Source organism: Vigna unguiculata, chromosome 3, assembly GCF_004118075.2.
Source record: "Vigna unguiculata cultivar IT97K-499-35 chromosome 3, ASM411807v1, whole genome shotgun sequence".
NCBI classification, from domain to species: domain Eukaryota; kingdom Viridiplantae; phylum Streptophyta; class Magnoliopsida; order Fabales; family Fabaceae; genus Vigna; species Vigna unguiculata.
The window spans coordinates 63,627,096-63,642,455 of record NC_040281.1 but is presented as its reverse complement, the minus strand read 5'-3'; the positions used below and the strand labels follow the sequence as shown (position 1 = coordinate 63,642,455).

At 27.1% G+C, this 15,360-nt stretch overlaps 1 protein-coding gene across 1 annotated transcript; it reads left to right on the top strand.

Annotated features, from left to right (window-relative positions):
* Positions 1-7,966: 7,966 nt before the first annotated feature.
* Positions 7,967-9,782, top strand: LOC114179334 (adenylate isopentenyltransferase 5, chloroplastic-like). The gene is made up of 2 exons (XM_028065649.1): positions 7,967-8,235; positions 8,522-9,782. Exon 2 carries the CDS (start codon positions 8,544-8,546, stop codon positions 9,528-9,530), a length of 987 nt encoding a protein of 328 aa, XP_027921450.1. The 5' UTR covers positions 7,967-8,235; positions 8,522-8,543; the 3' UTR covers positions 9,531-9,782.
* The last annotated feature ends 5,578 nt before the right edge of the window (positions 9,783-15,360 follow it).

The following is a 15,360-nucleotide window of genomic DNA, read 5'->3' as shown; positions in this document are numbered from 1 at the left end:
TTATATATTATTGTTAGGGATGTCAACGGGGCGGGTAGGGTACGGGTAGTAGCTCCCCCGTACCCTACCCGCTAAATAAATATCAGCCCCGTACTCGTACTCATATTCGTCGGGTATCCGTTATGCGGGTATCCGCCTATTTTTTTCATATCCGCGGGTATTTGCAAAATTATTTAAAAAATAAATATTTAATCATAAATTCAAATAAAATAAAATAAAATAAAATACATCACTGTCATAAATTTTAAATAAAGTTCAAATAAACTCAAGTTGATACAAGTCCAAATAATTGTAAAAGTAAATATGAAATGACGTTCAATACAATGAAAATTATTTAGTTAGTGTTTTGATCAACAAATCAACTTTCTCCGATTAATTCTAAAAAATAAACAAAATAAAAAAATAATAAATCTCAATTGCCACGTGCTAAGTATTCTTATTTTGATTCCATCATTTGGCAACAAGCATACCATAAACGTCATTGTCTATATAAGGTTACTTTGATGTATATTCTCAATTTCAAATAAAGGGAAGAGAAGAATGTCAAGGGATGTAAGTTTAGCGGGTACGGGTATCCACGGGTACGGATACTATGATACCCGTACCCGCCCCGTTAACATACGGGTATCAAAAATACCCGTACCCGCGGGTAGCGGGTATCCATTTTTAATATCCATTTTCTACCCGTTGCGGGTTTTATCCGCGGATACCCGCGGGTACGGATTTTTTTGACATCCCTAATTATTGTTGATGATAAACTTTATGTTACTCTTTCATATATATTATTGTTATATTGTTTGAATTCTATTGTCATGAAAGCTTATTTTGAATAAAAAAAATGATGTAAAGAAATTATTATTTTTTAATTAAAAAAAAATTATATATAACAAATATAATTTGGTCCCCCTACCATTTTTGGTCAAGTTCCGCCACTGAAGATCCTCTCATTCTTGTACTTATGTTTTTTGGATTTGCATAAGTATTATTCATGCAAATGGAAAGTGACTTGAAAACGTATTTGAATTTGCTTGTTTGCGCTGATTTGCGAGTGTGGATTTACAGATGAGTTGTAAAATTTGACACTCTCTAAAATGAAAAGATATGTAGAGAAAGCCAAATTATCGTATTAAAATTACTTTATTGTCCATTTCTTTTAACAATTTAATTTACTTATATTTATTATATTTATTAGTTTCTTTCTTTCCCGTGAAATTATGCAGGAAAGATTCCTGGCTGCACACCCTACATAAGTTCCTACATGTTACATGCATATAATAATTAGTATTATATAATAAAATATATATATATATATATATAATAATTATATATTAATTATATGAATATTGATAAAACTGTATATTATATATATATATAATTTTAATTTTAATTATTTTAATAATTAGTATTATATAATAATAAAAATTAATATTATTATTGAAATAAATATCTTTTGTAAAGGAATTAATTATAAAAAATAAAATAAATTTAAATAAATGTGGAGATATAAATTAAATAGTCTATATTATAAATTATTTTTAAGTTATCATTGAGAATAATAATAATTTATTTTAAGTTATTAATGATATCAATAAATTATATTTTTCTAATTTTAAATAACATTTTTAATTTTATTTTAATATCATTTCTTCTATTTACATTGAAGGATAAAATGACAATCTTACAATTTACTCTACTAAAAATTATAATTTATTAAATTTTATCTATCACATCATACACAAATTTTCATAAATTTTTTCACTCATATCCACTCAAATCATACCATCTTTCCTTTAATTCAAAGAGCTTCATCTTTACCTACAAATCAATTCAAATCATCGCAAACTCACTCCCTCAAATTGACACCCCAATCCAAGCACAACATTAAGGTAGTTTGAGAATAAATGAGGTAGTAAATGCACAAGCAATAATGAAACATTCATATATTATTAATGTGATTGTTATTTGTATTCTCAACATTACTTGCCCTTCACTTTTTCTGGCCAGGGGTGGTTTAAGGCTTTGGAAGGCGTAGAGCAAACTTTAAAAATGAGATTTTTTATTTAAAATTTATTTTCTGAGTTTTTTAATGCAAATTTTTTTATTAAATTATCATAATTAATTTCATTTAATTCTTTTTAATAGTCTTTTTTTATAATTTTGACATATTATATCCCTTATTAATAAATAAATAAATATATATATATATATATATATTAATAAGAAAATGGTATAATAAATTATGTAATTGAATAAATATAAAAAAAATGTGAGAGAAATAAATGTAGAAGAATTAAAATGGATAAAGATTATATAAAGAACAATATAATTGAAAAAGGAATTGTGGGGCAATTGACTCCACAATCATACAATTATGTCCAACATTGTTTATAGGGATGACAAAGTGGGTCAGAACTGTCGGGCCGGCCCGCCAGCCCGTCCATAAAAGGCGGGCCGGGTTGAAATTTCCAACCCATATTATATAAATAAATTTATATATATAAAATAAATTTATAAACAAAATTTTAATAAAAAGTTAAAAAAATTTAAAAAAAATTTAAAAAAAGTAAAAAAAAAGATGGACCAGCACGTGGGTCAGTCCATCGGCCCACCATCCCGCCCGAAGATGGGACGAGTTACAGCTTTCGGCCCGTTTATTGATAACGGACCAACCCGACCCAGCTCGTTTTTTGCGGGTCGGGCCAAAACGGGCCGGACTAGCCCGTTTTGCCACCCCTAATTGTGTATATGACAAACAAACACTTAAATTTTCTAATCATTAGAATCTCATTTTTAATTATTTTAAACTTCAATTTTAAAGTTAATATATAATATTTACGTGTTTTCTAAATATATCTTTTTATAAAATTTATTATTATTATTATTATTATTATTATTATTATTATTATTATTTATTAACTTTTAAATTTAAAAATAGCATAATCAGTTATCTATATTTTAAATTCAATAATATACAATATTAGTCATAACAATAAGAAATAGAATATGATAACATACAAAATTAAACCTTTATTTCTTTTGGAAAATATTTATTTTGACTGAGATAATAATTAAAAATAAATCGTAATAAAACAATATTTTTAATAATAAAATACATATAAATTTATCATTAACTTTAAAACTCTTTAAAAATGTTTTCTATTTCATTTTTTTTAACTAAATAATTTATAGTTTCATTTATTTTCCTACCTATTTCCCATCCTTTCTTTTATTTTATTTTTCATCTCTTCACACCTTTTAACTATACAATCTCTAATTTCACCGTCTTTTTCTCTACCAAACAAAACATTATAATTATTGGTATAACTGATGCTGACAAGAAATTTAAAAACAAGTATTTGTTTTTAAACATCACTTTTACCAGATAAATTGAGTTATTTTAAAGTAAATTGACAAAAAGAACAAGTAAAGAGAATTATATCACTAATTTATTAATACGAAACATGTTCACAATCCACCACGTGTAGCTAAGCGTGTTAACTATACAATCTCTAGTTTCACTGTCTTTTTCTCTACTAAACAAAACATTATAATAATTGGTATAACTGATACTGACAATAAATTTAAAAATAAGTAAATAACTTTTTTAAAATATCATTTTGACTAGATAAATTGAGTTACTTATCGATAGGAAAACGTTCAGAATCCACCACGTGTAGCTGCCTAAGCGTGTGCATTTGGTGAAGACTACGAAGGGTTCTGTGCTACGTATCAAGTTTTGGCGTGTGCATAAGGAAAGGGGCAATTTTATTTTAACTTGATTTTAGGGCTACGTTACTCTTGCCACATGCTCAAATTACAGCAATTTCTGCTCTTGGGTTTAACCCACTTAATGTAATTTAGAGGTACATTATCCAAATTAAAACTACAACAAAAACCGTCATCTTTATATTTAATCTTTCTATTTCAGTATATCTAATAAATCTCACATCACTTACAAAAGAGAACTATTACATTCATTTTTTTAGATGACTTTTATGTTGTGTTTGGATTTGGACATGAATGTGTAAGAGTGAATTTGCGTTAATTTATAGATAAAGATAAGTTCTTTTGGATTAAAGGAAATATGATATGATTTGAGTGGATATAGTAAAAAATTTATGAAAAATTATGTGGTCGATAAAATTTAATAAATTATAATTTTTAATAGAGTAAATTATATTATTATAATTTTACCTTTCAATATAAACAGAATAAATGATATTAAAAATAAAGTAAAGAATGTTATTTAAAATTATAAAAATATAATTTATTGATATCATTAATAACTTAAAATAAATTATTATTATAATTTAAAATAATTTATAATATAGACTATTTAATTTATATCTTCATATTTATTTAAACTTACTTTATTTTATATAATTAATTTATTTACAAAAAATATTTATTTGAATAATAATATTAATATTAATAATAATAATAATAATATTATATAATACTAATTATTATAATTATAATAATAATTATTATTAATATTTAAAAAATATTAATTAAATATATTTATATAATAATAATAATAATTATTATTATATATAATATACAGTATTATCATAATATACAAATAATTAATATATAACTATTATATATATTTTATTATATAATAGTAATTATTATTATAATTATAATTATAGTTATTATTAATATACGTATAATTATTATAATATATATACATATAATAATTATTATATATGCTATTTTATATTTATAATATGTTTTATTATTATAATATACATATAATTAATATATTGACCGGCGATGTGAATACTTTTATATGTTAATATGAATATTTTTATAATATGTTATGGATGAGACAATTCAAAAAATATGATTCATTTATTTAAAGAATTTAAAAAAATTTTTTGATATAATTTTAAATTATATCACATTAAAAAGCAATATTCATTAAACCTACGGTAAAAAAGTTATTTCTTGATATAATTTAAAATTATATCACATTAAAAAACAATATTCATTAAACATACGGTGAAAAAGTTATTTGAAATAGCAATTTTTTTAGGCTCAACTTTTATTTTCAATGATTCTTATCCACAACTTTATAGTTTTTAATAAATGTATTTGACGTTGCTTTCAAAATTGCATCTCTAATGAATGAGGGTAAATTTGAATCATGCTGGTACATGGATTCAATAATGAGTAGGTCACGTCTTGATGTAAATTCCACAGAACAAAGAATAAAAAGAAAACACTTACCTTTGTACGGTCATACGATGTTTCCAAGTTTTCAATATAAACTCCATGCCATGTCCCTCCTTTACTTCTGTAGGGTTCATTTCATACTTTAGTAAAAATATTATTCTCACTCTTTAGATAGAGAAAACAAAATCATATATACCGAAGAATCCGAAATAAATTTGACTATATAATCGGTTTGTATTAGATAAGAGGGCGGTTAAATAAAATAAAATAGATAATTGTTTTGAATGGTGAATTAAAATTTTATGATATTCCAACGAATTTAAATTTAAATTTTAATATTTATAAATTTGTAAATATATTTTAAATTTTATTTTTAATATGATATTATTTTATTAAAATTAGGAATAATTTATATTAAATCATAGTCCATTATAATAATAATTATCAAAATTATATATGTCAAATTTTAGTTAAATATTCATTATATTTATATTATTTATTTAAAAAAATTCAAATTTTTTAATTTAGTATAAATTTGCAATTCAAAAAATTCAACCAAATTAAATTTTAATATGAACTTTGTTAATACGATAAATTAAATGATGGAATATAAATTTAGAAATATTAAATTTAGATCATACCCACTTGGATTTGAACGTGACATGACTCTACTTGTGTTAATCCCTATTCATCCTTAATCATATCTTATATATAAAAAAACCTCATTATAAATATTAGCGTACGTGATATTATATTAGTAGATGATGATAATGTAATGTTTTTAAGTTAATATATAAAATAAAATTATATTTATTAAAAATAAAGTAAAATATATCAGAAAAAATGAAAGAATAACTGTTGATAAACAAAGAAAAAAAGAAGAAAAGATGATTTTTTTAAAATTGATATTTTGAGATGTAAATATATATATATAAAAAAGAAGAATCCTTTTTATTTATATATATATATATATATATATATATATATATATATAAAATTTTTTTTTTCTCAATTTCACGATACAAGCTTTTAAATTCATATGTTCAATTTTTCTCTGCTTATTTTTCTTCTCTTAATATTTTCACATTTATTAATCTTTTTGCTCTCTCTTTTTTTCTTCTTATTTTCAAACCATGCGTTTAATGTCGTTGTATTGGTATATAGAAAGAAAATTGAGGAAAAAAAACCCGAAACGAAATAAAAACGAGAAAAATAGATTAAAAATGAGTTGTTTGAAAGAATATATAAAAACAAAAAAACACCGTTTCATTCTCTTACATTTTTTTTAGGATTATGATATGTATGCTCATTTTCAGTCTATTTGAAATGATCTCATTTTATACATAGGGGAGTCATTTATATTTCATTTTCTTTAATTACTCGGATGGTACCTATTTTAATAGAGGTGTTGTAATCTGGTATCCGTTTTTTAAAAAATGTCAATTACATCACAATTTTTGAATTGAAAAAATGTTTCGATTAGGTCCCTTTCAGACATAAATTATTAACGCGTTAACGGCGTACCACATGTCAGTATGTGTGTTATTTATTTATTTATTTAATTTTGGAAAAATTACGCCATGTGTTAGGTCCCTTAGTGACATGTGGCATTATCAATGACACGTGGCAATACGTGTTTGTATTATTATCAAATGTTGATTTCAATTTAATCCTCATATATGTCTTCTTTATTCAATCTAGTCTCTTACTTATGTGTATTTGATTCAATTTTGTCCCAATTTTTTTTAATAATTATAATATTTTTATAATCCATTTTTTATAAGATTAAAACTAATTAAGTATAAATATTTTTACAAAATTAAGTACTAATATTTATATTCTTTCTCTCACATTTCAAACCAAAATTATTATTTGTATAAATGTTATACTAATGTTTTTTTATTAAAAACGATTTTTTAACATATTACTTTGTTATATATTATTAACTCATGTTTTGTTATTTATCACTTTTTTTTTCTTCAGAATAAAACAATATTGTCTCTCAATAATTTTAAACCAAAATTTTTATTTGTATGAATGTTATACTAATACTATTTTTACTAAAAATAACTTAATAAAATGACTTTTACTACTAAATTTTAATATAAATAACAATACTTAATTTTTTGTAAAAATATTTATAGTTAATTAGTTTTAATCTTATAAAAAATGAATTTTAATTATTTTAAAAAATTGAGTCAAAATTGAATCAGAGACACGTTAGGAACTAGATTGAATTATTGAGACATACATTGGAAATAAATTTGAAATTAAGACAATGACATTTGATAATGAAACTGACACGTGACATTGCAATTGTCATGTGACACTGACAATATCACGTGTCACACCAGGGACCTGACATGTAACATTTTTTTTTACAAAAAAAAGTAAAATATTTTTAGAAAAGTAAAATAAAAAAACACATACTGACATATGATACATTATTAACAGTATTAGTCATCTCTATTTAGAAGAAACCTAATTGAAACATTTTCTCAAAATTTAAGACGATGAAAGTGACACTTTTGGAAAAGTAGTTATCAAATTGACATAACTCTATAACTCTATGGACGTGAGTATCTTTCCAGTAATTAAAAATTTATTTTTTCTCTCCATTCTCACAAGGGACAAATTTTAATTTTTTTAACTTTCTTTCTCTTCCTTCTAAATTTTCAATTATTTTTTCACTCTATCTAATGGACTGTTCTTTGAACATAAAAAATATTTTTTTTTTTGGTATAAATAGCAGAGTAACCTGCATTTTCCATACCATAAAAGTCATACACTTCGCTCACAAATCCTCCATTTTCGTTTTCCTCTCCTCTCCCTTTTCAATTCAACAACCTCCTCTCTCCCCCATGTCTTGATTAATCGTGAAAAGAACAGAAAAAAGAAAAAAAAGAATCATCGTACCCATGCAGTCTTTCCCACAACATCTTCTGTTTTCTAAACTTAATTAATCTAATATCCTCTTCCGTTCTGTCAGTGTGCCGTGTGCCAAGAAAGCATACCCAGCAAGGAAGCCACACCCAGAGTTTACAATTAATATTCAAGGTACGTCCGCGCCATATCTATCAAATTCTAAGATTTTAATCCTTCTCACTCTGCTTAATTTACATCCATTTCATATGAATGACATTGCTTGCAGACCAAGCTCTTTTTGTTTTTGTTTTTTTTTTTACTTGGGCATTTGATCCATTGCCCTGGTCGCTAGATTCTTTGTTGGGAGTTTAAAAAACGATGATTGGGTTGAGATGAATTAAAGTAATCCGTTATGAGCTGGTTGTGGTGGTGCAAAGGATAACAAGAGTGAATAAAAAATGTTTGGTCAACTTGGCAGGTTTAGAGAAGAGAGACAAAGCATGAACATGGTATCTGTGTCAGCGGTGTGCAAGGCGGTGGCGAGTTTCAACCCGGGACTCACGATGTCTCCGCTGACGTTGTTCAGGCAGCGGAACAAGGAAAAGGTTGTGGTCATAATGGGAGCGACGGGGACAGGAAAGTCAAAGCTTGGCATAGACCTTGCCACGCACTTCCCACCAGCGGAGATAGTCAACTCCGACAAAATGCAGGTGTACGAAGGTCTCGACATCACCACCAACAAAGTCACGGAAGACGAGTGCCGAGGGGTCCCACACCATCTCCTAGGCACTGTCCAACCCAACATTGATTTCACTGCCGACGACTTCTGCCGCCACGCCACCCTCGCCGTCGCCTCCATTTTGAAACGCGACGGCTTGCCCATCATTGCCGGTGGTTCCAACTCTTTCCTCGACGCCCTGGTCAACCACTACCCTGACTTTCGGTTGCGCTACCACTGTCTGTTCCTCTGGGTCGACGTCTCCCTCCCGGTCCTCCACTCCTCTCTCGCCGCACGTGTGGATCGCATGATCCGAGCCGGCCAGGTCGACGAGGTTCGACCGTTTTTCCAATACCACAACCGCGACTACACCGTGGGCATTCGCAAGGCCATTGGCGTCCCCGAGTTTCATTCCTTTTTCCAGGCGGAAGCCGACGGCGCCGACGAGAGGACCAGGGAGAAGCTCCTCCAGGCTGCCATTGCCTCCATCAAAATCAACAACTGCAACCTCGCCACCCGACAGCTCCACAAGATCCACCGCCTCCACGCCATTTTCAAACGGAACATGCACCGCCTCGACGCCACCGAGGTTTTCCTCAGGAGCACTCCCCAAGAAGCTGAGCAAGCGTGGGAGGATCACGTGCTGTCCAAAAGCCGAAGGATTCTTCACAACTTCCTCTACGACGACGCGCATGTTGATGTTGCTCTTGCTTCTGTTATCGCTTCTTCTTCGCCGCCCATGGCCGCCGCCGCCGCCGCAACTCGCTAGCGATAGGCCGCCACAGAATCTAGCACTATAGAGAAAATTAAATTAAACGTCACCACTGACATGCCTCCGATGACACTACATGCCATTTCACATATCTTTTTTTTTTTAGTTTTGTTTGGTTTCACAAAAAAAAAGAAGAGGTTTACTTACTATATGTATAATCTTTTGTTACTCCCTACAATATGAGTAACGTGTTACTATCATCGCCCAAATACTACTTAACAGTGATCCACGAGTTAGTTATTATATCAATGAAACCTCACCTTATACCCACTACATTGTTCGCTAATTAACTGTTATGTGACCATTGAAGCAAACTTGAACCAGTAATGCTTTGTTACATTTTCTTTTCAATGTTATGATTTCTAATCATCAAAAAACAAACTGAAAGAATCAATTTTTCTTTTTTTAGAAACAAGATACCGCATAATTCATGAAATTTATTTAGAAATTAGGAAAATTTGGTGTTATCTTTTTAGTACATAATATAATGCGTTAAAAATAGTAATAAAAGTAGAGAATGAGGCATATTTGAGTATGTTGTATTGTTTTTGACTTATGTGAAATCTTCCGTACCGATAGGGATAGGGTGCGGTGCACCTGCGTTAAACTTGGTAATGTTGTCTCTTCGTGGGGTCCAATCCATAGTTATAGATCCTCTCTTGTTTCTGAAGATGCCTCTTTCTCTGAAGTAGCTAGCACTGGAGTTTTTGATCTCTAATAATTCATTATGAACTCCGTAGTTACGTAAGCTATGTATTGTGATTGGAATATGAATATCTGAAGGGGCGTTTTCATGAAATATGAATTAATTGTGTTGTTTTGATGATGAAAGTGTTGAACACTTTGTATGTATGCTAAAACTGTCACGTAAAATTTCTGTTGAAGAATATTACACATGTAGGCTTAATTTCTATAAAATTTGACAAGTGATTCTACACGTTAAATCAATAGAATTAATAATTTTTGCAGGTACATTGATTGTGAGTAACTAAACTAATTACTCGATATATTCTTATGCCAGTGTTTATGGCGAATCTTGAAAAAGAGACAAAAAAAAAGCGAGAAAGGGTTAAATATGGTGGTGGCAGTGGACTTTGTCTCTATCCTGATTCCAACCAATATATAACTAACACAGTTTGGTTTTTATATATATATACTCCCACTTATAACAAATTATTATTGATTGAGTGTTCATAAATTAAAATTTTGATATATCCTAAAAAAATGAATTGTGAAGAGTATGAAGACGTAATGATTTAAAAGTGGTAAATAATTTTTGTGATTAGGCTGTATACAGAAATGAATGGTCAAAATGAGCTTTATAGGAAAGGAGCGTAGTGTCTTGACTCCGCATAAGCGCATCCCATTAGAAAAAGGAAAAGATAAAAAAAGGAGTAATAATTTTACAATATTGGTGCCAGTAGGCATCTTTCTCCACCTCAAATAACATGCATAGAATATATATCTGCCAAGTAAAAAAAAGCATAGTATATATCTGTTCTTATATAATAATAATAATAATAATAATAATAATAATAATTCAGTAAGTGATGAAAGCGATTCATTGGCAATTCATGCTCTCAACCCCCTCTGCTACTTATCTCTAATAATTTATAGATATATCATTATCATTTAAGTTCAAGATTATTACACCTTATGCATCACATATGGGAAGTCCAGATCGACACATATATTAAAATTACATATTAATTCGAGATAAAAACGAGTTTATAATATATAAATTAATATAAACTTTATATTTTAAGTTGATTTTATAAAATTGGGTTAAGTTGAAGTTTAAACTAATATCAAAGTCATATGTTAAAATATATTTTAGTAAAATTTATTGTTTGATGGGTCTATTATATTATCTGTTGTAAAAAAATTTATTATTTATTAAATCTATTGTATCACTTATTATAAAAAATTACAAAATTTATTTTACAAACAGATTTGATAATATTGAAGTTAAACATAAAATTCATTTCTTAATATACATTATTAGGTCACGTCATAATTATTATTTTTTATTACATGTTATAAATAAATTAGAAATCAAGTTAAACCAGACTTGTTATTCGTTATTATTGTAATTCTCTGATCCAACTTAAGGAGTATAAATATTTGTGGACACTTTTAACTCTAGACATTTTAATTACTTTGGCCTTCTTTTATTGTGCTTTAAAGAGTACATTAGGTTAGGTTTTGAGATCTCTCTCATATTTATTTTCTAGATATTGATTCTTTGCATTTAAAATTGTGTCCGTGCGGAAATACTTCCACCAGTCAAAAAAGAGTTTTTACGTTATCCGTATGTAGGGTTGTCTTATAACTCAAAAAATATCTCGGTGATAAACATGTAAATGAAACAAATTTTCTCCTTGTTTGTAAATAATTTATTATACAATTTTAAACCTAAAGTAATGCTTGATATTATTTGTTTTGAAACGTAAAACTCTATTATGATTTTATTTTAATAACACGTTTTAAAGAATGAAAAAAATATATATTCAAATAGCGTTTCACTTCCACTTTTAAATGATATAATATATGAATATATATATATATATATATATATATATATATATATATATATATATATAATTATTATCTGATTTTGAATAAAATATTACAAGCTTTTTTTTCTTTGTTTCTTTATTGTTTTTGTTAGTAACATCAAATATTTCTCACTGCTCTTATTATTAACTTATAATATAATATAGATATTTAAAATATAGGGTCATGCGCGCATCTATTTACACTAACCTATAACGATATATAAAAGATATTTATTTCTTGGTATCCATGTCTTGTGTTCCAGTTTTATTCTTTTAATAATTTTCCTAAAACTAAAATCATTATTTTAATAATTTTATCTTTTATATAATTACTTTTAAAAATTTAATCAACTTTTTTGATTTGATAATTTTTTATAAAAAAATAACACGTATACGTTGAAAAAAATGTTTTCGATATATATATATATATATATATATATATATATATATAATGAGACAATATAAGAAATTATTTAATTAGTGAAAAAGTTTATAAAGATTTAATTACTAAAAGAATAACTTATCTAATAAAAATCTAAAAATTCTAACGATAAGCCGAAATTCCTTCCGTTATTACTTACAAATGCTTTTTGACAAACATTTGTTGTAAAATAGGTCAAATTCTTTGAATTTATGTCATGTATTCTTTGACGTATGAGTTGGAGTAATCATTCCATTGACATAACCTTTCTAAACTTTTTGGTAATTTTAATATTATTTAGTTTAAAATGCAATAAATCAGTGGATAAATATTTTTTTTTATAAAATTATTGAAGTTATTAAAAAAGAAATGTTTATAATGTGACATGTTGCCTAATTATAATTTACGACAGTCAATAAGATATTGTGTTCAATACAACATATCCTAATTATTCCATGTTATGCAAAAGTAGTTTACATAATTGAATGTGTATCGTAAGTGTTTACATAATTAAATGTGATCTTGAGTGTTGATTGACATAGCTAAAAAGACATCTTATTATGTAACACATATGTATTTATTTTTTATAATTATTTAACATTTATATAATTATTATACTTCATACTTTATTTTAATAATTATATAATTATAATTGCTTTCGTAAGATTTAACCATTAAAAATAAAATATATATTTTTAATATTAAAATTTTAACAATATTATATTATATTTTTGTATTTTGAATTCTTTTTTTAAATTATATAATTAATGCTTAAGACAATGCAAAAGTATGTATACTACCCCCATAAAAATAAGAATAATATATAAATTTCATATCCAATAAAAATAAACACAAAAAAGATATATAAATCTTTACTTTGAAATGAGATAGGTATAATCAACTCTCCATCACCCTGAACCGTTGCCATACATTCTTGTTCCTCAACTGAGAAAACACTTTTCTCAATTATAACCACACAATTCCATTATTTGAGGAGGATCTTGGTGTTCGTGCATCTTGCGTTTTTTCATCTCATTCATGCTTTTAGTTGTTTTGTATAGTTTTGAAAACAAAAAATATGCAATTTCATTATTTGGTGAATTATTCTCTTTTTGATTAGGACATAACTCTTTCTACTTAAATATGTAACATAAATTCAAACGTCACAATTCAATTGTGATTCGATTCACTTAGTCTCTACCATAAGATTATTAATGTCATCTATAATAATTTTTTTCTCAATAATTATCCTATTAAGAATTTAATTTGAATTATGACTTGATTCGATCACCTAACATTCGTCACGAGATAATATAAATATATGCAACCTACAACAATAATTGATGTTTGTTTGTGTAGGATCCATGGGTTAACTAAATAAATACTTATAATTAACATAAATAAAAATAACTTTCTACAATTAAAATTTTAATTTTTCTCTTTCTTCTATTTTTTTACACTTTCTTATCCAGAAAGTGTCGGTCTATACTAATGAATACATAACGGTACAAAACGCTGGTCAGAGTGGAGAAAACACAATTACTATCTTTTTGATGGTGTTTTAAAACCATTTATCAAGTAGGGTATATCACCCAATCATTTTATCTATTTATTTAGAAATGTTTCTAAAATATTTTTATTTTCAAGGTTTATAGTAACCTTTTTTACAGTACTTGAATATACATAAAAAAAACGTTTTCTTAGAAGATATAATATTTTCGGTGTAATTTTTCCTATTCAGAATTTTATATATAAAAATAAAATACATTTAATTAAAATAATCAAAAAGTTCTTCATTGCGTATTTATATTTAAATTAATAAAAATTACAAAAAATAGAATTTAAAGAATAAATACTTTTTATAAGATTTAAAAAGAAATATGTATTAATTATGACAAAAAAATAAGTGGACACCCTTGCCCTGCATTTCCATTTGTTCTATCCTTTCTGTTTGTCTACATAGTAGGATAGTTATTTGGTTGATTGAGATGCATCTCTAAAAAACCCTCTTTGTCTCTAAAATGATCATTGAATTGATGAACACTTGCATGATGTTATGATAGAGGACAAAAAAGGAATCAAAGGGTGTTTTGGCAATGATAATATAGAGATGAAAGTATCCCATCAATCCCATCTTTGAGGTCAACACATTGTGTGAGGTGTGCCTGAGTCACAGTATAGTCCTCTTTTTAGTCATTTACGGAAACGTACTCATCATATTCAGAAGGAAAATCTTATTTGTGCATTTCGTTTTTAAGTGTAGAAGACAGAAGAAGGTTCAAAGGGTGTTACTAAGTGACAACACAATATACTGTTCCTCGTCAATTACGTAAATAGTGCCATCTTATTCCAACGAAAATGTGTCCACTCTGTAATCCATTTTTAAGTGGAGGAGCTATCGCATCTCAGAATTCAAACTAAATTGTTGAATCAAGATAACCTAATAATAATAACAATAACTCAATATCACCTTCAAGAGTAATCACGCTATCGTATACTTAATATTTAAATTATTATCTAAATTACAATAACTCAATATTCTTTTTGAAGTTGCAAACTTCAAATTGCTTGCTGATGTAACAACAGCGATATACAAATACAATACTGGTTTGAGAGTGGACGAAAAATGATTAAAACGTAACAAAAGATAAACGTATTTGTCGGTGGAAAATCATTAAGAATGTGCCAATGCAGTTGTAGCTAGAGATGCGATAGACAGCGACCAGAGTGCTCAGAAGAAGCGATCGCGACAGCGACGAGGAAGAAAAAAAAAGTACTTAGTTTCGATTTCTTCTTGTGAATAAAAGTAAATAATACAGTGAATGCGATGAAACTTAAACTCGACGGT

What these genes read in the sequence shown, in the direction of transcription:
- LOC114179334 (XM_028065649.1), top strand. Translation starts at nt 8,544, where the DNA reads ATGAACATGGTATCTGTGTCAGCGGTGTGCAAGGCGGTGGCGAGTTTC.